The 25,242-nt window shown below is 41.7% G+C and overlaps 1 protein-coding gene across 6 annotated transcripts in view; it reads right to left on the bottom strand.

The window, feature by feature from the left end:
• Nucleotides 1–25,242, bottom strand: part of khdrbs1b (KH domain containing, RNA binding, signal transduction associated 1b) — a 31,254-nt gene that overhangs the window by 5,079 nt on the left and 933 nt on the right. Inside the window, exons 1-11 of one of the 6 annotated variants that reach the window (XM_079655862.1) lie at nucleotides 16,908–17,284; nucleotides 14,539–14,660; nucleotides 13,081–13,197; nucleotides 12,579–12,725; nucleotides 9,865–9,998; nucleotides 8,447–8,702; nucleotides 7,089–7,156; nucleotides 6,033–6,091; nucleotides 2,541–4,385; nucleotides 2,415–2,447; nucleotides 1,994–2,062 (exon numbers count right to left, since the gene is read on the bottom strand). In XM_079655862.1, the coding sequence (XP_079511988.1) occupies nucleotides 4,279–4,385; nucleotides 6,033–6,091; nucleotides 7,089–7,156; nucleotides 8,447–8,702; nucleotides 9,865–9,998; nucleotides 12,579–12,725; nucleotides 13,081–13,197; nucleotides 14,539–14,660; nucleotides 16,908–17,001 (1,104 nt within the window). In that variant the 5' untranslated portion in view covers nucleotides 17,002–17,284 and the 3' untranslated portion in view covers nucleotides 1,994–2,062; nucleotides 2,415–2,447; nucleotides 2,541–4,278. Of the gene's footprint in view, nucleotides 1–1,993; nucleotides 4,386–6,032; nucleotides 6,092–7,088; nucleotides 7,157–8,446; nucleotides 8,703–9,864; nucleotides 9,999–12,578; nucleotides 12,726–13,080; nucleotides 13,198–14,538; nucleotides 14,661–16,907; nucleotides 17,285–25,242 lie in introns of those variants that run through there. The other 5 variants (XM_079655861.1, XM_079655863.1, XM_079655860.1 and 2 more) reach the window with 5 other exon arrangements.

Below are 25,242 nucleotides of genomic sequence, written 5' to 3'. Positions count from 1 at the left end.
CTGATATACACCTGAACATCAGCAGGAGAGGACTCTTTAAAGTAGAGACACTACATACTGATATACAGCTGAACATCAGCAGGAGAGGACTCTTTAAAGTAGAGACACTACATACTGATATACACCTGAACATGAGCAGGAGAGGACTCTTTAAAGTAGAGACACTACATACTGATATACACCTGAACATCAGCAGGAGAGGACTCTTTAAAGTAGAGACACTACATACTGATATACACCTGAACATCAGCAGGAGAGGACTCTTTAAAATAGAGACACTACATGCTGATATACACCTGAACATCAGCAGGAGAGGACTCTTTAAAGTAGAGACACTACATACTGATATACACCTGAACATCAGCAGGAGAGGACTCTTTACAGTAGATACACTACATACTGATATACACCTGAACATCAGCAGGAGAGGACTCTTTAAAGTAGAGACACTAGATACTGATATACACCTGCACATCAGCAGGAGAGGACTCTTTAAAATAGAGACACTACATACTGATATACACCTGAACATGAGCAGGAGAGAACTCTTTAAAGTAGAGACACTACATACTGATATACACCTGAACATCAGCAGGAGAGGACTCTTTAAAGTAGAGACACTACATACTGATATACACCTGAACATCAGCAGGAGAGGACTCTTTAAAGTAGAGACACTACATACTGATATACACCTGAACATCAGCAGGAGAGGACTCTTTAAAGTAGAGACACTACATACTGATATACACCTGGACATCAGCAGGAGAGGACTCTTTAAAGTAGAGACACTACATACTGATATACACCTGAACATCAGCAGGAGAGGACTCTTTAAAGTAGAGACACTACATACTGATATACACCTGAACATCAGCAGGAGAGGACTCTTTAAAGTAGAGACACTAAATACTGATATACACCTGAACATCAGCAGGAGAAGACTCTTTAAAGTAGAGACACTACATACTGATATACACCTGAACATCAGCAGGAGAGGACTCTTTAAAGTAGAGACACTACACACTGATATACACCTGAATATCAGCAGGAGAGGACTCTTTAAAGTAGAGACACTATACTGATATACACCTGAACATCAGCAGGAGAGGACTCTTTAAAGTAGAGACACTACATACTGATATACACCTGAACATGAGCAGGAGAGGACTCTTTAAAGTAGAGACACTACATACTGATATACACCTGAACATCAGCAGGAGAGGACTCTTTAAAGTAGAGACACTACATACTGATATACACCTGAACATCAGCAGGAGAGGACTCTTTAAAATAGAGACACTACATGCTGATATACACCTGAACATCAGCAGGAGAGGACTCTTTAAAGTAGAGACACTACATACTGATATACACCTGAACATCAGCAGGAGAGGACTCTTTACAGTAGATACACTACATACTGATATACACCTGAACATCAGCAGGAGAGGACTCTTTAAAGTAGAGACACTAGATACTGATATACACCTGAACATCAGCAGGAGAGGACTCTTTAAAGTAGAGACACTACATACTGATATACACCTGATCATCAGCAGGAGAGGACTCTTTAAAGTAGAGACACTACATACTGATATACACCTGAACATCAGCAGGAGAGGACTCTTTAAAGGAGAGAACCTACATACTGATATACACCTGAACATCAGCAAGAGAGAACTCTTTAAAATAGAGACACTTCATACTGATATACTCCTGAAAAAGAGCAAATGTTCTCTTTGAAGGTCAAGTTGGTCACTTCCGGATAGAGCCAGGCTTACTTTTTCCACATGAATGCAAAAGATGGATTAGACGTCATGCGAGTTGCTTCATATTGTACAAAGTTGAACGGAGACTAAAATGCCTGGAAGGTAGACAAATCAATCTTTAAGACTCGCTGTGCGGGAACTGGAAAGGAGTATGTGCTAAAGTGTGCAAAAAGCAGGAGTGTGGTTCTTTAAAAGTGGAAACAATGCGGCGGCGGACCAACCTGAGGCTCTTTTGGTTCTCACTTCAGCAGACTGTCAGTCTCCGGGCGCTCAGTGACCGATAGCTGTGCCTGAAGGAAGGACAAACCCAAAATCAATACCCTGTCTAAAAACATTGGGAGAAACTAGAGACAGATCATGCAATGTCTACAGGAGAAGATATGCTCATGCAACTCAAGCTTTTTCTCTTTTAGATACAGGCAGAAACCTTTTAAATATTACAGTAAGCAACTTTTACACAGCAAATTAAAAAAGTAACAGCAGCTCAACTGTACAGAAGAGATTGACATAGATTTGGCTTTGTTCATTTTAGCAAGAGTTGCATTTACACTATCCTAATGTATTTTGTTAGTACACAGAATAGTTATTTTTGGTACATAAAATCCACTACTGTAATGATATTGGAATTTACGGTTTTCTTACTTTTTGTGAGGCGAGTCTTTTTTGTTGCCATGACTGAAATGATATTTTAAGAAACTACGCATTTACCAGCAAGTTTATGTCAATGGATAAACACACTACGAAATTAAACATTTAGGGTTAGGTTACCTTTACAGTGGAGTTCTCTAGGTTATAACCATCCTCTCCATTGCACTGCCATTACTCTGTACTAAAGTAGCCATCGCGCCAGCGTCTTTCATGACATGAAGCCTAGACCTGAATGGTGGTTTGAATTCAGTTAATTTTCAGATGCTATAAAAGCAATTCTCATTAACGGTTACGACCACAGGTAAGAGGATTAAAAAAGTCTTATACATACCCAGGCATTCAATGCTTTAGAACTCTATACACATTAGGAAGCTATCCAGGTTATTTTAGAGGTCTTACCTCTGGGTCCTTTTTAAAAAGTATAGAAAGAGAGAGAAAGAATAAGTTGTGCTCTTTTGATAATCAATCAAGACATCATTTAGTACGGTTAAAGTCTTCAGACGTCAATACATTCATTTAGATTTAAAATGCGCTTTTGAAGGAGAAACAAATGAAAACACCTACATCTGACGGCTGAAGGTTGTTTAAAAAAGGCCATTTCAGAATTTTACTAGGACAGGAAACAAATAAGGCAAGTTAAGTTTCATAAAAAACAAACTAAGCTTTATTGACAAACTGCTGCAAAACATCTTTTGGACAGATTTAGTAACCTATTTAGGCAAGCTTACACATGTAGCATAATGCATTTTATGGAGAGGGTACAGATACTAGTGGCAGAATAAGTACAGTTAGGATGTTTTAAAATATGTACAAGAGTTCGGATTGAGCTGCAGGATCCCTTCTCTTTAGAAAGAGAAGACCCATGTGGAGATTTGTGTCCCGATCCTTCTTTGTTTACTTTGTGCATGCAGTTTATAGAGGACCCGATCACAAAATGAAGACCTGAACCGTTTTTTATTTAACACATTTTGTCTTCAGAGTCTTAAAATTAATTTGTAACATGTATTAACAAATTGAGGATATGAGGACAGTCCATCTCAACAGTGTCTATTAGGGCTATATTTCAAAACTCTACGTACAATGACAAATATTGCTGCCTAAAGTCTAAATGGACAACGTTTTAGGACTATTTAAAAACAAACCATCATCAAGAATGAATTCCATTAACATCGATTCTTTAACCTTCACTTAATTTAGGATTTATTTTTTGCGTCTATATTACATCATTCAGAGTTTAAAAGGTCTTTTATTCGGCTATATTAACAGAATTTTGAAATGTAGCCTAAATGGGAATCTGCAACTGACCCTCAACAGATTATTTGTATTTAAAACAATTAAAATGTATTTCTTTTACAAGTTGATAATGAGCCATTTATTCCACTAGAAATTACTACTTACTCCCAAACAGAAAAATTAAATATCAACAGTGCAAACAAAGCCAGAAGGGGGGGGGGGGAGGGGGGGGGGGGTTAAAAAGGGTCAGAGTAAGAAAAAAAAACACAGCAAAATAAATGTCAAAATGTAAATAAAAAAGAGGACGCCAACTTCTCCCCTCTAACCGTCTGCAAGATTGGTTTGTTGGAGGGATCGGTGGCGAAAGGTAGGGTGGGGGTGGGTTGGGGGTTAAGTGTTGGGTTTGTGCGACGAAATAGGGAGGGGGGGGAGGAAGGTCAAATCTCAAAAAACCAGTTCCGATTTTCAGTTCCCAAATTTGCGCTCTCGTATAAAGTCCAGTGCGGGGAGAAAGACCAAACCAAAGACAAAACGAACAATTACTTTTGTCGGGCTGCTTAAAGCGAGAGCTGCCGTGGGAGACAGGCGGTAGTCATGGCGACGCGTTAAGGTCGGCGCGTCCGCTTCAGTACTGTCGGTACGGGTGCTCCCGGTAAGGCGTCTTGGCACCTCTGGAGGGGGGGGGGGCCTTCCCTGTGGGCGCTCGCTGGGTCCCGTTCCATTCATCCTGGTCTGGAGAGGACGAAGAAAAAATGACGTTTGCAACAAGACAAGATGGAGGATATCTAATGCAACCTTAGGGGGAGGAAACACCGCACATTCACTCCGGTTTGTATTACGTTGTTTTATTGAATCTTTTAGAATCAGAATCAGAATCAGATTTATTACCAGGTAGGTTGACACGTACGACGAATTTGACTTGGTGTCGTGGTGCATACATACAAGTTAAACAACAACAAAAAAACACAGATAGCGAACTATTTGAACATTAAAAAAAAAAATTATAAGAAAATTAAAAATAAATAAAATTAAAAGCAATATTTACATTGAAATAGAATGGAATAAAATATAAAAGCACAATGTTTTGCGTGTTTGTTGATCTGTAAAGCACGCTGGGACAAATGTGATTTGATACTTGGCTTTGTTTCGGTATAATAGTTTCATTACTGAGTGAGTGAACATTTGAATATTTCTACTTTTCATTACTACCAAAACACACAGATGTTTGGATGCAGAATGCTTCTTTTAGCTTACTGGTTCTTTAGATTCAGATTTTCCATCATGAAAAATATAACCAAACAAACAAACAAACGCATTTCTATAGGTTAAGTGATCCAGCAGCGGTATATACTGTACATTCAAATTAGCTCCACATTTACCAGCTGTCATTATTGCACCAGTAGTCATAATCCAAATCAATATGGACAAACCGCTTCAGGATTTGTTTAAAGACAGTGTTTCTCACCAAGAAATATTGCTTGCGTTATAAATATGCACACCTGCCAACTACCTGAGCAAACTAGATGCTGCGTATCATAGTGCTCTGAGATTTGTCACAAACTGTAAAGCACTTACTCATCACTGTACATTGTATACCAAGGCAGGTTTACCATCACTCACTGTACGGAGGCTCAGTCACTGGTACACTTTTATCTATAAAGCTATGTTGGGCAAACTCCCGTATTATATCTGTTCATTGATAAAGCAGAAAGTTGCAAGCAGCTATTGTCTGCGATCACAGGATATAGTCTTGTTAGATGTGCCAAGAGTAAGGACTGTCTTAGGTAAGACAGCTTTTATGTGCGCAGCTCCACTTGCTTGGAACAGTCTACAGGCAAAATTGAAATTGAGCATTTTTATTTCTCTGAATGTATTTAAGGCATGTCTAAATGAAATGCTTTCTGACACTCTGGGTATTTGTAAATGTTGAATATGTAAATATGATATCCTCTGTTGTTTGTATGTTGTTTTTATGTTTCATGTGGAACTAAATGATGCAGGTCTCCCTTGTAAATGAGATCGATGATCTCAAGGGACCAATCTGTCTAAATAAAGGTTTGAAATGAAATGAAAATAAAAGGTACCTTTGATGATACCAGTAAGTGGCTCTTACTTTGAAATCTGACATCATTTTGGATTATTATGTATAAATAAAATGTTAAGTCCTGCTGAAATATGTCAGATAAGGTAAGGATTAAATGTACACCTAAATCAAGGAAATCAAAGAAATCAAAAGTACAAAATAAGTTGTGAAAGTACGAATAAAATAGAAATAAAATGTCTTGTTAAAAATGTTTTTGTTTTATTTGTATGCACATTTTTATATTCACAGTATAAATTGGGTCATCTTTGTTGACAGAGAATACGGTTTTTCCTCACCATACGACTCGTACGACTCTGTGGTCTCTCCGTGTCCGTAGTCATAGTACTCAGGCTCTCTGATGGTCGAAAACAGGCAGAGATGAGAAGAACAAAATCACTTTTAATCTTGAAAAACATGAAGTATCTGCTGAGTGAAATGTCTAGAGGGATGATAATTGGCTTCCATGAATAACATCAAAGCTCGGCTCTGTAGCGTGGAGCAGCTTCTCCTAAATAACCCCGCTATCCCAAACCGTGAAACAAGAAGCAGCGCTGAATGTGTGCCGATTGGCTAATAAAGTGTTCCTGTGTGTGTGACAGCAGGCGATGTGTGTGTGGTGTGTGCTCGTTGAGAAGCAGGCGATGTGTGTGTGTGTGTGTGCTCGTTGAGAAGCAGGCGATGTGTGTGTGTGCTCGTTGAGAAGCAAGCGATGTGTGTGTGGTGTGTGCTCGTTGAGAAGCAAGCGATGTGTGGTGTGTGCTCGGTGGGAAGCAGGTGATGTGTGTGTGCACTCAGTGAGAAGCAGGCGATGTGTGTGTGTGTGCTCGGTGGGAAGCAGGCGATGTGTGTGTGCTCGGTGGGAAGCAGGCGATGTGTGTGTGTGTGTGCTCGGTGAGAAGCAGGCGATGTGTGTGTGTGTGTGCTCGGTGGGAAGCAGGCGATGTGTGTGTGCTCGGTGGGAAGCAGGCGATGTGTGTGTGTGTGTGCTCGGTGGGAAGCAGGCGATGTGTGTGTGCTCGTTGAGAAGCAGGCGATGTGTGTGTGTGTGTGCTCGGTGGGAAGCAGGCGATGTGTGTGTGCTCGTTGAGAAGCAGGCGATGTGTGTGTGCGCTCGGTGGGAAGTAGGTGATGTGTGTGTGCGCTCGGTGAGAAGCAGGTTATGTGTGTGTGTGCTCGGTGGGAAGCAGGCGATGTGTGTGTGTGTGTGTGTGCTCGGTGGGAAGCAGGCGATGTGTGTGTGTGCTCGGTGGGAAGCAGGCGATGTGTGTGTGTGTGTGCTCGGTGGGAAGCAGGTTATGTGTGTGTGCTCGGTGAGGAGCAGGTGAGGAGCAAAGAGACGATGGTTCACTCACGCCTGCGGCTGACTGTAGTAGCTGTCGTATGGCTCGTAGGCCGTGTCTGTGTAGCTCTCATCGTAGCCCTGGAGAGCGAGGAAACAAGAGCGAGGTTTAGGGAGAGGCTTCTTCATGAATCACGAATGTCAAGATGCCCCCAAAGAACTACACTAACACAGACAAGCCCCCCCTTATGTCTCGAGCATCCCAAATAACTTATTTCTGTTTTGACGGGCGAGCAATTCAGAGCCAAGAACAATCTTATTCAGAGGAGACCGTGATGGAGAGGATTACATATTTCTCTACAGGAAGCGCTCCTCCTGCCTGTTGCACTGCCTATCCCTCATACGTTCTTTTATTTCTTCAAGTTAACAGATCACTTACTGTGCGTAGGATACAGCATTGGTTTTTATGAATGTATAAAGCCATTTTAGGAAAGCTTCCACTCTACATATGAGCCAGATGTGCCCCAGTTTGTGACTCTAACAACCTCAGATCCAGAGCCTGGATACGGGTCCAGGTTCCTGCTGTGCGGACTGAGGCCGGGAAAAGGAGGGTCTTGGAATGACCTTCAATCAAACCTAACACTGAGGGCACTTGTCCCTATAGCATGTTTTAAATTGAAGTAGTCTGAAGTCCTTACCACCAGCTGCTCTTGCAGTAATAAGTAGTACCTTTCTTACTGTCCTAATGTGCTCAATGTAGTGACTGCTTTTCGTTTTGTTTGCTTAGTTATGTTCTCTGTATTTGTACATGTTTGTGTTATAATGTGTAACGTTGCTGCCTTCTTGGCCAGGCCAGCATTGAAAATGAGATTTTATCTCAATGCTTTTATCTGGTTGAATCAAGGTTGAATAAAAATAAATAAAAGATATCTGAACTTGTCTGTATGATAATTAAGGCAGCACAATTAATTAAGATTTTATCAAAATCTCATTTTTGACAACATTCAAATCTCAAGGCACTGTTTGTTACAGGCAACATATGTATACATCTTATTCTGAAATAGGTTTTGTGGTTTTTGGACTTTATAAAATATCTTTGTTTTGTAAAGATCCTCTCACGCCATGATCATTTTAATGTATTCTTAAATTATAATGAGATATAAGATTAAAAAGAAATCAATTACTTCCAAAAACATTTCTCAATACCTGTATTTCTTTTATAAATCACCAGGCCCTAATAATAGATTGTATAATCATGCTAAGGACATTAACACATATCCAAAACACATACATCAAGCCACCTTGTTAAGCAGTATTTACTTTGTTACTCGACCTATTTTTCTATAAAGTGAAGATTTCTTTACCTACTTTTGATGCTCTGATAGAATAACTGCATGCTGTTGAAAAAACCCAAGACACAAAGTTACTTACATATTCCTCGTAGCCCTCAGAGGCTGCAGTGGGGGTGTGCTGGTGGGGGGGTGGGTGTGCCATCCTGTGCGGGGGTCCTGCAGCTGGGGGTCTGGCTCGGGGTGCTGGTGCTCCTCTGGAGGGTGCTGCTGGGGGTCCTCCTCGCCCCGATGGGACCCCCCTCACTGCTCCACCTCTGGGCGGGCCGCCTCGAGGCACCCCTCCCCTGGCAGGAGCTCCACGAGGGGGCATCCCCCGACCCCTGGGGAGCAGAACACTGAGGTAAATTATTTAAAAATGAAGATTCAACTTATTGTCATTACGTAGTACAGGTACTAGTAACGAAACGATTTCTCTAGTGTTAGGAGCAGTGGGCTGCCATTATGTACGGCGCCCGGGGAGCAGTGTAGGGAACGGTGCCTTGCTCAGGGACACCTCTGTAGCACTTGGTCTTTCCGGGACTTGAACTGGTGACCTTCCAGTCGCCAAGCCAAGTCCCTATGGACTTCGCCACCACTGCCCTATGTTCCTCTCTCTTAAGGAATACTTCAGGATTTAGGGAATATGTAGACCTGTACAGAACGGTGACATACTAAAGGAGCAGTGTTTGGGATTTAGTGCCATTTAGTGCCCAAGCTAACACAAATACAGAATTAGAATAGAATTGGGAGGGATGAAACCCTCTCTAATGGTCACACATGCAGAGCACACAGCACACACAGTGAACTGTGGCCTCTGCATTTAACCCATCCTAGTACCAGGAGTCTAGTACTAGGAGCAGTACCAATCTTAACTTAAAACAAGTAGTCAAATAACAAACACTAATAAACATTGTGTTCAATTCCATCCCTCTGAATTCCTCACACTGGTCCTTTAATCGGTGACCCTCATAAAAAGGTGTTGCCAGTTGATGTTTGAAAGACTCAGGCAACCCTTTCCCTCCATTTTCACTATTCATGCTAAGCAAAGCTAACCTTTGAGCTCCAGCCCCTATTTACCGTACGAACATGCAAATGGCTTTAATCACATGATGTAACACTGAGGTAAAAATATGTTCCTCTACTTGAAGGAATACTACAGAATTTAGGAAACATGTAGACCTGAACAGACTTTATGAAACCTTTATGACATCCTCATAACACGCACTAACAAGTCAGCTACCGTTTCAGAAAAAGAACGTGTTAAAGGAACAGTGTTGGGGGTTTAGTACCATTTACTGCTCAAGCCAACCGAAATACCAACTGACTTCAGGACAAGCTATTCCTTAAAAAAAGGAAAAACTTGTTCTACTAGAAAACTGGCATTTGTGTGTGTGTGTGTGTGTGTGGGGGGGTGTGTGTGTGTGTGTGTGTGTGTGTGTGTGTGTGTGTGTGTGTGTGTGTGTGTGTGTGTGTGTGTGTGTGTGTGTGTGTGTGTGTGTGTGTGTGTGTGTGCCTCACCTGTGTGCTCCACCAGGGGGGAGTCCGCGGCCCCTGACCGGAGGGCCCCCTCTGCCTCTGGCCCCGTGATCCTGGCCTCCGTTCAGGTAGCCCATCTCCAGGAACTGCTCTTGGCAGATATCATCCATCATATCCTACACACATTAACACACACACACACACACACATTAACACACATTAACACACACACACACACACACACACACACACACACACACACACACACACACACACACACACACACACACACACACACACACACACACACACACACACACACACACACACACACACACACACAGAAAGAAGACAGAGAGAGGAGGTTAGAATTAGAAACTAGGGCCACATGACATGGGAGAAGTGGAATGAAAAAGCAAGAAAGGGAGGCAGTGTGGAAGAACGAGCGATGAATAAAAGAGTGAAACACAATTACAGAGCTGCCCCCCCCCCCCCCCCCTAATGGCTAACAGAGCGAGTGGAGGAGAAAGTCTCAGTGCCAGTGACTCAGTGTTAAAGAGAAGGGGGGCGGCAGGGGGGTTTTAGTGGATGTGGGGGTTTGGAAAGCATCCATCCACACTCCTGAGCCACTCCGTCGAGCACAGAATGTAAATCTGTTCTCTCTGCACTTCCTGACAAGCCTGGTGAGATTGCATCAACTTATTATCATCTGCGAAAAAACAATAACTGGGGGGGAATTAACGAAGCGGTCCGTCTGAGCGACACAAATCCAGTAACGCAATCCAACACTTCTTCGGAGAGCGATCGCACCGGGATTGAATTTATTATTTCCCATCAAATCAGTCCCTGAAATTGTGACCGAGCTCTAATGACAGTGAAAAAGAAAAGAAAGGAGAACATGAAGCGCGGACTTTACAATTTATCTGCAGCCTAAGCAAACAGCAGCGACTCAGATATTCATCAGTGAGACTGCAAGGTGACACTTTACCCATCAAGGTGTTCAGATGAATCTAGTTTCTTCATATATTGCACTAAAAGATACAAATAAATTGTCAATGTGCTTCAGACAGCATCGAGGCTCTGCTTGTGCATTTACATTGGCAGAGATACAGATCAGGAATAGATGAGGAAGAACAGAAGAGTCAAAGCCTTATGGAATACCTGAGTGCAGGTAATACATAAAACATGGCGTCGGCAGATAAAATCCACCCATTTATTCAAATATGGCCTGGTTTCAAATGAAGGACGTCAAACCTGACAGATTATGGCTTTAAGTTGTCCCGACAGGTTCTGCAGGGGACGACTTTGTCCTGCCTATTCCTCCTATACCAGCCTCTAATTAAAAAAGAACTTGTCCTGCTTTGGCTGGAGCCGTGGACAGAGCACTGTGGGCTTCAGCCAGGCTTTGTTGGCCCGTGATCAAGAATCTCTCAGCACAAAAACGGATGAAATAAGCGTAGGCCGCGCCGGGTGAAATACACCACGGATCTGTCTGGGAAACTTACATCTCAACGCTGAGTGTCCTCGCTCCCTGAGGAATGAGACTCAGTGATGGACAGACAGGAGGAACCCTGCCAACAAGAGGCCTCCTGTTGAGCTGATCTTCTATTAGATTTAGAGTGTTGTCAACACGCACCTCTTCTCACCCTCTGTCTGAAACCAGAGTCTGCTCTGATTGGTTAGCTGGCCGGCTCTGTTGTGATTGGTCAACCACTTAAAGATGTCCCGCCCCTTAGCCTATCATGTACAATGTGTTGGAGGGATAGCCAATAGAAGCATAAGTGTTACATAGAGATGTCACTCTGTTCCAGAAGTAAACAAAGGAGTCCAATGGAGGGGTTTCAGGTACAAAAACCTATAACACACTACAAGAGAGGGAAAACCCCAAAAAGCACAATAGGGCCCCTTAAAGGTGGGGTAGGTAATTTTGGAGAAACCAGCTCGAGTGCGCTAGAATTTGAAAATACACAGCCGGAACAAATCTGCAACTTCCTTACAGAGCCCCTCCTCCAACACACACAAACGCGCACATGACCAATGAGGGCACGAGATAAGTTTGTGCACAGATGGAAGGCTGACAGGCAGGTAGGCCATCCAGTTACTTTAGCCGGGCTGGCTCAGATGATTGGTCGTGCTTTTTACAGTGCTACGGCTTCCACAGATGACATTTTTTTCTGTATTTTTTGTCAAAGCACTTCAGATATTCATTGCTATCGGGATGTTAAGAGCATTCCATGGAATATAACAACAAGTGTATCTCGAGCCGGTTTCTCAAACTTACCTACCCCACCTAGCAATTTTTCAGGCATTCTTTTCCCATTTATAATTAATATTTAATATTTGATAAACCAAATAATTCATCATGAATCTATTGGCACTGAAGATTACATTTATAATAAGTGTTTAATCGTAGGGCTAAATGGAAAACCCACTAATTACTTGATTGAATCATTTGGCATTGAATTAAACACATCTTTAGCAATCTTTGCCGTTACAATTTTCATAAAGGCAAAGATAAGCTTTGATTTATATCTTTAGTCGAGCTTTGTCGGACTAATTTCAGCACAGCACATCAAGTTTATTAACTTGTGTTGGGTGTGAGTCAATATTGTTGACATTTCACAGTCTACATGATGAATTAAATACATTTTACGCAGTTTAATGAGTTGTAAGGAATATGTGTTCGATGCAGCAGCTACCAAAACGTCAACAGAAAGCAAGACACGAGCACAGCACCACAGCAGAGAGGGACTCACAGGAAACAGGAACTTCTTGACCTCCTCCATGGCGTGGGCCATGCGCAGGTAGGCCTCGGGCACGGGGGCGAACACCTCGACGAACACGTGCAGCTCCAAGGACAGGTGGGAGTATTTGGGCTCGCCGGCTTTCCTCAGCCCCTCCTCCTGAAACCAGACAACATCACATCAGAGTCAGAGAGGCAGAGCAGCTAAGTCAAATGAATTATGCAAGGAGTGGTCACATTTCATCGGCATCAGAGGGCATCAAGCACAGGTGGTGCTCCCTTCCTTTGTGTGGATTAATAATTGCATCAAAGTGGCGGGAAAGTGTTTTAACGGGAGTTCCTGAAGACTCCAGATGTGCAGAGTGTGAATGCCCTTGGCTTTACATTCACGTTCACTCTGCCAGTTGAAACCATCTGCCTGACATCGCTCTGAACTACAGGCCAGATGTGTTATGGCTCCAGGTACAAGTGTGTAGCACCAGATGTGTGTGTGTGTGTTTAAGAAAGGGCACTACCTTGGATTTGTCTCTCATGGATCCTTTGCCCAGCACCGAGATCTTGGCCCCGGTCTCTTCCTGCAGACGTTTGATCGTGTTGCCCTGAGGTCCCAGAATCTTGCCCACGAAATTGAACTAATGGCAAAACAAAGCAGGGAGAAATTAGCCTGAGAGTCAAAGCAGCGGTGAGTTTAACACCCAGGGTGAAGTGTCAGGGCGGCGTGTTGCTCCTGCTGCAGCTTTAAGTAGTAGATTTACCAAGATCAATAAGATCCCTGAAGGCTGCAGCACTGTCCCTCTCTATTCACTACATTCATCTAAAGCCCTGCCTATTTGTGCCTGTTTAATATTTAAAGAAACTCATTAACGTGTGCATATGTGAGCCACAATTAGCAAAAGAGTTGCCTTTAAGGAAGCAATTCCTCCTGGAGTTGTGAAAGTAATCTGAAACCACTCATGAGCTTTGTCTCTCCTGAAACTGGACTGATGTTCCGACTCAAACTAAGCCCGTTAAACTAAGCCGGGCTTCAGGAGATCAGGAGGCTGTCTTACTGCACAGACCAGACACCTACAGCGTATGGATCTGAGGCTGGAGACGAAGCAGCGTCTATGCCTCCTATTCTGCTTCACATCCGGTAGAAATGTCAACTTTTGTACTTAAAAAAGTACGCTGAATATTCAAAAGGTATACAACAGGATTTAGACGTCCACAATATCAACATATAGGTCACTTACAATCATGCAAATACATTCTACAACATGCAGAAGAAGCATCATGCAACTAGCAAGCTGTGAGTTTTACAGGAACGATTAGCCAACAAATTAATCTACAGAAAATGAATAGCCAACTATTTTGATAATTAGTTCGTCATTAAAGTTGTTTTTCATGTTATTAGCCTCTCAAATATGAAAAACTCTGATTTGCATTACATTAAACTGAATGTTTTGGAATGCCTTAAGACCATCCCTTTTGATTTATGACACGTATTGACCAATAATCAATTGAGAAAACAATCAGCGGATTAATAAATCAATTGAAAATAATGGTCAGTTGCAGCTGTGCTTCTCCAACAACATAAACCATCGTGCAAAAATCAATGTAGTCAGAAGTGAGAGGTATAGATCAAATGATATATGAGTGAATATACCTGAGGGTGAAGTGAAGTAAGATTTCACACTGAATTAAAACACGTTCACGGTTTCCAATCTCCTGCTGCACACAGTAGGCAATACAATCGCTCTCATATCCATCGGGATAATAACATTTTGATCCTTTTGATGATATTTTAAAACACGCCAGAATCTGCTGTAATTATTCTCTGCAGCTTAGAGATCAAGGTTAGGAGGAGTAATTTGAGACTCCACAGTAACCCCGTGGCTTTGTGTAATTGAAACCTGGCTGCAGGATAAATTAAATCAAGAAGGTTCACGGTGAAAAGAGACGAAGAAGAAGAAGAAGAAGAAAGACAGGCTCACCTTCGGGTACTGTTTGACAGGTATGAGCACTCGTTCCTTAAGTTTAATGTTCTTTGTTGTGAAAAGGTCCATGTAGTCGTCCGCCTCCTTTTTAGTCTCGTCTTTCTGGAGTCTATCAATTTCTAGAAAGGATGGGAGAGGCATCGTTTCAGACAACGTGTTCATGCAATAGAACAGGATCAAAGTACAAGGAGGATTTATGAGCACTTTCATTATTCAGTAAGTATTGACTGAGAGATGTGCAGGTCAAACAACATCTTAGTGTCTAGACTCTAACTTGGCCAGATTTTGCAACACACAAGTTACTTTGAATCGATTTTAAGTTTTAAGTATCATTTACATCCAAAAGAAGTTCATTTTTAATCTCTTTTTTTGCCTGGTTTTAACAGAGAAAGCTGGACAGATTTTGACCGACAGTCAGAGTTTAAAGAAAGCCTGGCGCTTTCCATAAAACACAAGTTTGTTTGTTTTTCATTCAGCAGGCATTTCTGAACTTGTCCACGCCCTGAATGGAGATGAAACGGGTAATTAGTCGATAATCTGGCAAACTACTTTGACAATCAATCATTTGAGCACTTTGTCAAGCAAAACTCCAAACAGTCTCTGCGGCTAACATTTAAAAAAAGAATATCTTAACACACCTTTGAATCTGTTAACTTGTGTTAAGGTCTTCAAAATATCAATCATTTGTGTGATATCTGCACATCAAACTGTTCCAGAAAGACTGATATTGCACATTTGAGTTAGTTAAAAACGAGTACCGCGAGAATACAGCCTTTTGAAATGTTACATTTTTGCCTTGTGTGTTTAATTCAATGTATTTTTCCACAATAGGATGTAGGGAAATAATGTGCTTCTTTGTTTTAAATAATACAAAAAGCAATTTGGGTCAACAAGCAGCAGAAAAGGCAGAACTAAACCGCATCGATTGGTTATCTTCAAAACATGTTATTATTGTGATATTGAACCCAAATAATCGCATGTTTTCCTCCTATTGTGCAACCCTATAATCGTCACCATTTCCCATTACTTATACAACAAGAATAGACAAGAAAAGACTCGCCAGTGCAAGCAACAAATCAAATTATAGCCCCAATTTTGAACTCTGTAATAGGCAGCCAACACCACCATCTCTTCCCTGTGGCGCCCAGCACCCTCAGCTCTTCATCTCATCCTCCTCCTCACTCCTGGCCGTGACATCTCCTGTAGCGGCGATGTTCAAACATGTCAGCTCCATCTCAGAGCACCAGCTGCAGATGTGCACAGCCTCAGAAGATGTCACAGTGAGGGAACCCACAGCAGAAACACTTCTTACTGCATCGCTCTCACTTTCAGAGATGCAACACTAGATTGTGCACATCCTGTTAGACAAAGAGACCTTAACCACTGCCAGAGAGGGGGCTCAGACACATGACTGGAGCAGGAACCAGTTTGCAGGAAAAAATATCACTCAATCTCTAGGAGAGCTCACACAAAGATCCCATAATAAGCAATCCTTCAACAGTTTATCTATAGCACTCAATAGCAAATAATGACCTTATGTGCATTTCTTATTTACGCGATGTGTGGTACTCTGGAAAAAATACTAATTGCCATTATTTTTGACTGATATTGCGATATGTCTCAATATTGGAGGGATTCATTATCAAACAAACAGGTTTTGCTCTATTTTTTAAATATGATTCGATAAAAATTCAGTTTTAACACATTTTTAGCCCAATTTGAATAACGCCTTTTGTCGATATTGCGATTTCTATACATTTCGGATATATCGTGGAATCAAACCGTATGTCGTACGTTAATGCACCTAAGGAGTCTAATTCTGCACGGTGTTGTCCCTTTAAAAATGTATGCAGAACATATGAATAGGGGGCATCCCTCTCCAGCCCCGGAGCTGCCAAGGCTGCAGACTCCTGCTCAAGGACACTTCAGCAGCGGTACCTGAAGGTCTCTGTCTCCGGTATCGGGCCACCACCGCCGCCTCCCGGATTCAAAGCAGCGAGGTGACCCCCTGTCAGGGTATCTGGTGCACATTTATCAGCTGCTGCGCAACACACCTGCCAGATAATGCAACCAACAGAGCCTCGACAAGAACAAGCTTTACGTTTAGGATCACAAGCACCAATACAGAGCGACGCAGGTGCACAAAAGGAAGCGGAAATTTGACTCTGTGGTTTGGGCTGTTTACACTGTCAGACACCAGTCTTTAGCTATCATGCAATTAACTCCTATGCACCACGCGCGTATTTATTACACTGTTCCGGTTAAACCCACGTCCAGTGCGCAAACACATGGCAGTGTCAGCGTGCAGGTGTGCGTCTATTTGGGTGAGTGGTGGAAAAAACTAGCAGCACATGTCAGGACTTTACCTGCGTTTAAAAGTTTCATAGCGTGCGTAAAAGACGAGTCCAGGCTGTCCTTCTCCGCCAGCAGCTCGGGGAGATATTTCTCGTCGTTCTCCATTTTAGCTGGGGATGGTGCAACACAAAAAGCGTGAAAAACCCACAACAATTATAGAAAAAAAAGTAGTCCAGTTATGTAACTACGGAGTGCCGCGTATCCTGTGTGCAGACCGAGCTTCGCATGTGGCTCCCGGGAGTTTCTGCGACGGAGGGTCCGGTACTCTCTGTCTGTTCCCCGCACCGGCTGGTCCTCTCGGTGTGTTCAGCTGCTCTCTCTGGATGGGAATGAGAGAACAATGCGCGCAGACACCGGGAGGATAATGATCCTGCTGAAGCCGGCGGAAGTGAGCTCAGATAGACGTAGTGCTCCGGATTGACGCCGCCTACATGTGATTATAATCCCAGTATCAGATTATTAGAGGGTGGGATGGTGCTGGTATCATAAACAGGTCATGTCTACTTCCAGGTGTTTAGGAGCCCTGATCCTGGGTACCAAATGAGGGAAGCGACTATGGACACTTCTGTGGTTGAAGCAACTACATAGTAACTAAATCATTTATGCTATTCTTTAGGCTACTAGAATACACATTTTGTACTTGTTGGCTGCCTTACTGAGTATACATTTCATGTTATTTCCTACATGTAATAAAGGTATTCTGATGTACTAGTACTGTACTCAGGTACACATTTTAGGTACTTGTACTTTACTGATATGTCTATTTCATTGTTTTTCTTGCAAAATTCAAACTTGAAGTATTTTACTTGAATATATCTATGTTATGCTACTTTCTACGTGTAACTTTCAACTACCTGCTAGTTACTTTGCAGTAGCTAAATCACATATATATAATCAATATGTTCATTCTATCAATAAGGCTTTTGTGAGGTTTTTTCTAGACGTATAAGGTTAACCATGGATTATCTTTTATGGTAAACTAAGAAATTATATAATTTAGAAACTCCTGGCAGCACACCTGTCTATATGTGTTACTTTAACACATACATGTGTATGTTACATATTATTTTGTATAGCTCATACTGTGAATCTTTTGTGAATCTTTGCACATTCCTTTGTTAATTTCACACATTTTATTCAGAACAAACACATCCGAAAACCACTCTTTCATTTCAATGTAGACAAATGATGTATAAAGGTTGTAATGGATATAGATAGATAGAGAGAGAGAGAGAGATATATAGATAGATAGATAGATAGATAGATAGATAGATAGATAGATAGATAGATAGATAGATAGATAGATAGAGAGAAGAGATAGATAGATAGAGAGATAGAGAGATGGAGAGAAGAGAGAGAGATAGATAGATAGATAGATAGATAGATAGATAGATAGATAGATTGATTGATTGATTGATTGATAGATTGATGGATAGAGAGAGAGAGAGATAGATAGATAGATAGATACATAGATAGATAGAAAGAGAGATAAAGAGAAGAGAGAGAGAGATAGATAGATAGATAGATAGATAGATAGATAGATAGATAGATAGATAGATAGATAGATAGATAGATAGATAGATAGATAGATAGATAGATAGATAGATGGATGGATAGATAGATGGATGGATAGATAGATGGATAGATAGAGAGGGAGAGAGAGATAGATAGATATATAGATAGAGAGGGAGAGAGATAGATAGATAGATAGATAGAGAGGGAGAGAGAGAGAGAGAGATAGAGAGGGAGAGAGCGATAGATAGATAGATAGATAGATAGATAGATAGATAGATAGATAGATAGATAGATAGATAGAGAGGGAGAGAGAGATAGATAGATGGATAGATGGATAGAGAGAGACGGATGGATAAATGAACTATTAGTTAAGTACAATCAATATAAACCTGACAACAATGGAACTTCTCTGTGTATAAAACTGAATTAGTCTGGGATCATATTCCAAATGTAATATGTATTGATGGTTATGTCCTGCAGTATAATACAATTTCGTATCAAGTGTATTGTATTAATTGACGTGAAATGGATTACGACAGATCATCTTCAGTGTTTAATTTGTTAATATAATCTCAGCTCAGACAGTGTTTCCTGGAGACGAGGCTCTTTCATTCCAGGCTCTCTACTGCCCCTTAGTGGCGGAGCGGATCATAACAACGAGAGCGTTTTATGAAACCGACTCCATCACCTTCAGCCTGTTCTCGTTTTCTAATCCCCTATTTCCCTCTCCACTTTTATTGATTGAAAAAAAACACTTATGTGTAGGTGAACAGCGCAGTGAGGAGAATGTCTATAATGAAATCTAAAGGATTGATTCCACTGATTCAGACGCTGGTAATGAACCTGTCAGGCCACTGTGAAGCGTATATCAGCACAAAAGGGCAGAGGTCAGCTGGCCTAATGCGTACAAAGCAAGTGTGTATTGGGTCTTAAAGCGTAAACAGTAGCGTGCATTATGTGCAGGCAGACGCTCTGTGAACAAACAGCAAAAAGTGCAGGTCATTTATCAGAGGAAAAACCATTACGATCGACCGCAGCTGCGCCCAGGAATGCATCTGCTCAAAACAAATGAAGGCAAAGATTGTGAGCAATAAACACTTAAGGGAGGCCGAAGACCCGCTCTGACTATCAGCGCTCGGCTTGATCTATTCCTGACCGTTACAGCGTTATTAGTGTTGGGGGTTGCAAGGTTGTCCTGACTCCTCTTGTCATTGACAGAATGGAGAGCGTGTGAGCTGCATTTCAATTGGCTCATAAAAGGAAGAGTAACTTCTCTTGGCAGGTGGAGGGGTTCCAACCCGATAGCGCTGCACTCTTGCCTTCTGCTCGTGTGGACTTCCCTTGTTCCCCTGACACACAGAGCCACAGTCTGGGGTAAACAAGGGCAGATGGAAGAGGGTAAACACCGGGTTAGGCGTATATAAGCCACATCTTTGCATCTGAACATTTGTCATGCCCTAAAGATCCCGAAATATGGCGAGGACTCAGAGCTCTCCTTGAGTTTTATCCTTGCTCTGGCAGGGGACACTGTGAAACAGCATTTGGAGCATCATCATGGGAATATAACTACCCCAAAAAGTCAAACTAAAAGAATACTTAGCAGCTCCATATGGCGGGTGTCACTGCATTTTTTTTATGAACTGCAGCATCATAAAAGAAGGATGCTTGCAGGTTTGTGATGCTGTACTACACAGTGGTGCTATCAGCGTGATACACTGCTCCCAATGACAATGCATTAATTCTGATTTCTAGCTGGAGAGCTTTCTAAAATCGTTGCAATTCGTTTGGAAGGGGGTCATTTTACAGGACGTATTGGTGCACACTTTACTGAAATCAGCTAAAAACTAGCTCAATGATTTATTTGATGCATGTCAAGTATGAAGGACATTATTTAGTCTAATCTGAATGCCAATATACTTTAGTAGGCCTACTATTTAGTTGTATATATATACAAAGTTATCATGGTAATTAGGCACATTTATAAGGAATCGGGTTAAAAGTCATTTGAAAATATGCAGGGCAGCAAGATCGAAATGCGTCGGTTTAAAATTAGTTTAAAGATAATTAAGTTATTTGTTCTGGTATAAACCAAACGATCGGATTATAAAAACACTGACCAGATGATGGCACTTAAGTGGTTACAATTCATCTTGAGGGGAACACAATTGTGTAAACATATACAATAGTTTTGAGACATTTCATTAAAAAAGGGTCAACCTAATTTTAGTGTAGAGGAACATCCTGTGTAGATTATGCAAGTCAGTATGGATCCTAGGAACCATGACTTTCTGTACAGGAAAAAAATCATGGTCATGTATTGAGTAGTTTCAGAGATATTTAAGTCTGTAGCATATAACAAGCTCCCACACAACACTTCAATTATATTTTCTGGTCAGACATCAGACACATTAAAAAATAAAACTGTATAGCAACTTTCATACTCAATACTGTGGGCAATCCCCACAGTAGCAATTTGGGGCGAAGTGTCTCAGGGACACAACGACATGCTGACTGCAGTGGGGTTTGAACCCCTGATCCGAACACCAACACACCTACATCCACACACATACGCACAACCCACTGCGACACACGCCGCCTTTATATATAGACTCAGTGTGATTACACTGGAAAATCGGACATCAGATCAGATCAGCATTTTCTCCCTATACTCTACCGTATTTTTTAAGTCGACAATAGTTCATATAGAGAAAAAATATCAAATGAAAAAGTGGTGGGGAGACAAATAAAAGGAGAATAGGAATTTGTAAGCTTAAATCTTTCAGTGTCCCGCTGTCAGAGGAGGGTTTCCTGCTCCTGGGCGGATACCGGCAGGAAATCAGGCAGCAGAGCGATGGGTGGGTTCAGTCGGAGGGTCACGCTCAGTTTAGCATGGCTACAAGGCCAGAGAAACCTTTTTTTCCCCATGAAAGCTTTCAGAACTGTCACACCCGCTTAGGTCTGTAACACTGCCCCGCTCCTCCACCTCCGTCCCTCCCTCTCCACTCACCACAGAAAACAAGCCCTCCCTCCATTGCTTCCTCTCAGCCTATCACTCTTTCCTGTCATGCCCACAAGGTGATTGTCCTCGACATCTAAGCATCTGCATCCCATAGGTAGTTTGAACTTTGGTGCAGAATGTATGTCAAAGGTTAGTTTAAATTGTAATATTGTAGATGTATTGACAAATATGCCGGTATTTGTATAGATCTGTACTTGAAAATGTCTGTATAATTGTGTGATATGTTATGTTTTAAGCGATTGTTAATTCTTATGTGTGTACCTGCGCTAGATGGAAATGAGCTAAAAGCTTAAATCAGCCTCGCTATATGTAAAACATTATGCTATTTGCATTGCAGGAGTCTTGTTGGAGACTCTTGGAGATCTAAGAAAAGCCATAAATGATATATCTAGAAAGAAAAAGAAATTCAGCAGCCAGAAACGTTTATCCGCTCAACAAACCAGAGGGCAGAAATAAAGAAACAGGAGGGTGGAGTGACAGCGTCTTTTGATTTATTAAATGAGAAGTGTGATATTTCAGGTTGTGTTCTTTCTGACAGAGCTAGAGGGAAGTATGGAGGCGTGTGGTGCAGTGGACAAGTGTGTTGTTGTTCGGATCAGGGGAGCACAGGTTCAAACCCCACTGCAGTCAGCATGTCGTTGTGTCCCTGAGACACTTCACCCCAAATTGCTCCTGTGGGGATTGTCCACAGTATTGAGTATGTAAGTTGCTTTGGATAAAAGTGTCTAACAAGTAATAATAATAAAATAAAAAAAGGTTTTTCTCGTATAAGGGTAATAGCTAATATAAGTGAAAGACGATGTGAGAGTACTTTATGACATAACTCTGCACCTGTTACTGTGATTTTTCTGAAATGTGGAAGCCATTACTCCACTGCTCTCCTCTGAAATATACAATACAGTAAGACTATATTTTGTAGTGATTTCAAAATGATTTTTCTGCATCTGCAATAATAAAATAGTCAGTTTCAGTGCGTACCAATGGCTCGAACTGTGGCGACAGAAACGTAACTTAAAATGATGGCAACTTTCAACTGTCCAAGTCTGTTCACACTTTCTTTTCTATGAACCAGTATTTAAGCACTGACAGAGCTCATACTGTGTTCCCTTTAGTGTTTACTTCCTGTCTGTCTTCTTCTGCTGTTCCTTTTAGTTTTTACTTCTTGTAAGGTCTTCTTCTGCTGTTCCCTTTAGTGTTTACTTCCTGTCTGTCTTCTTCCGCTGTTCCCTTTAGTGTTTATCTCCTCTCTGTCTTCTTCTGCCGTTCTCTTTAGTGTTTACTTCCTGTATGTCTTCTTCTGCTGTTCCCTTTCGTGTTTACTTCCTGTCTTCTTCTTCTGTTCCCTTTCGTGTTTACTTCCTGTCTGTCTTCTTCTGCTGTTCCCTTTAGTGTTTATTTCCTCTCGGTCTTCTTCTTCTATTCCCTTTAGTGTTTACTTCCTCTCGGTCTTCTTCTTCTGTTCCCTTTAGTGTTTACTTCCTGTCTGTCTTCTTCTGCTGTTCTCTTTAGTGTTTACTTCCTGTCTGTCTTCTTCTTCTGTTCCCTTTAGTGTTTACTTCCTGTCTGTCTTCTTCTGCTGTTCCCTTTAGTGTTTACTTCCTGTCTGTCTTCTTCTTCTGTTCCCTTTAGTGTTTACTTCCTGTCTGTCTTCTTCTGCTGTTCCCTTTAGTGTTTACTTCCTGTCTGTCTTCTTCTGCTAATGTCTGTGCTCTGTCTGATGAGAATTAACAACCTCTGAAAATGATCAAATTAACCAATCAGATTTGAGTATTCTACTAATAATCTTTGGTATCACTATATGAGTGTTGTGATTTGTGCTGACAGTAAGTAGGCCACTTCTGTGTGGGGGGCTGGATCTGTTTACTCACACTTGAGGGTCTCATTCGTTATTTTCAGCCATGTTCAGATTTGTGTCAGAGTGCTGTTATTATGGTCTAGTCTGAGTGTGTGTGTGTGTGTGTGTGTGTGTGTGTGTGTGTGTGTGTGTGTGTGTGTGTGTGTGTGTGTGTGTGTGTGTGTGTGTCTGTAGCTTTGTACGTGTGTGTGATTTATGTGGAACATGCTTCACACTCAGATGCTTTCCCCTCTCTCCTTCACACTTAGATGTAAGTGCTCTCCTGTTAAAGATATACCTACAGTATTGATTTACGGCGCTCGGTTGCATTCATCGGACGTACATGAAAAGCCAATAAGGTGTTTATGGACACATACATCTTCACATAATGCCCTGTGGCTCGTTAAGTTTTTATATTCAGTGTTACCTCGGGGACATTGCTCAGGTAGCATTTTGCCTTTGGGCCTGGCTCTGTGTCCTCAGTAAGCAAACAGTAAGAGGCAGTGGCAGATGGTGGCGCCTCATGTAGATTGAGGGAGTATTAAAGTGAATATGATGCAATATTTTAGTTTATATCTCAGTATGGAGTCTTCTATTAATAATGGAGTAGGTCGTTGTAGTCCTTATAGCCCCTACGTGTAGATTTTGTAAAGTATATTTTACGTAGTTCAAGTTATTTTGGGGGTTTTGTGTGTAGAAATACACGATTGTTCTGGATGGGAATCGAATAAGCTCATTTGTTTTCAGATTGTTGTATCTTAATCAATAATGTCAGCATCCGGTGATCGATGTGCCGGTAACTGGTAGGAAAAAGCCTTGATAATGTACTAAAAACTTGGTAAAAGGGTGAAGCACAGGGTAAGGAATAACCCGTTAAATGTTAAGAGTGGATCCTAATTCAATGATCCAAGCAATATGTTTCAGTAACAGAAATGCCCTTAGTGGAGGTCTGCTCTCTCCGTGAGCCCTTTTTAGTTTTGAAAATACATTATTTTCCTTTTCATTTCTATAACAAAATCATCTGGTGTTCAGTTCAGCCTCTTCTTGCCCATAACAGGTAGACGTTCACGGCCAAAACGAGACCCTCCACCTCAAAGGGCCATGTGAGTGACACTGCAACATCAAACACAACTCTCAGAACCATTTCAGATGTCTGACCATGGTCTCTTTCTCGTGAATAGTGTCTGCAAAGCACACACACTCAATCATCTCTAAAACCAACAGAGGACTTGGGATTTGCTTTAAAGCGTTACTAATTAGAAATGCATTTAAAGCCTTGAAAGACAGATTCGGAGATCAGAGACCTTTCTTTGCTCTGTAAAGAAATGTCAGGAGTGTTTCCCATCCCTCCTCACCTGCTGTAGGGCTTTCATATCAAAAGAAATACACCCGTAACTCATCCCACATTCTGTTTTTAATGATTGCAAATGATATACCTCCCTTCATAGTGCCTCTTCAAAGCCACTGTTCTTTTAAAGTAAAACAGAAAGCTAAAGGAGAGAAATCCTGCCTTTGAGCTCCTTTTGATCGAGGTCTACTCGTGTGCATGCAGACGCGTTTATGTGTGTGTTTGTGCGAGTGTGTTCATGTAAACAGTAAACAAAAAAACTCCATGTTCTCAAGAGCCAAATATGTGAGATCAAGTACCCCCCTCTGAGTGAGTGTGAGTGAGAGTGTGTGAGGCTCTTCAAAGCTGATGACAGACGCAGAAGACGACTCTTCAAACAAAACCAAAAGGAAATGTACCGCCACCGCAGTCACCCAACCTTCCTCTGCATCATTAGCTTTGAGTGTTTCCCGTGCTCGAACCAATGCAGAGAAATGCAATTTATCACCTCTTCCCTCCACACATCGCTGAAAAGTATTCATGGGTTATGTAAAGGAGACATTTTCCTGTTCATTCCCCAAAAAACGATATTCTGACTTAGCTTCCTGCAGCCGTCTGCAGTTAAGAAGCACATCTGACGCTTAGCTCACG

This window comes from Notothenia rossii (assembly GCF_949606895.1).
Source record: "Notothenia rossii genome assembly, chromosome: 10".
Lineage (NCBI taxonomy): Eukaryota > Metazoa > Chordata > Actinopteri > Perciformes > Nototheniidae > Notothenia > Notothenia rossii.
Note: the sequence above shows the minus strand (reverse complement) of the source record. Positions and strands in the feature narration are given on the sequence as shown.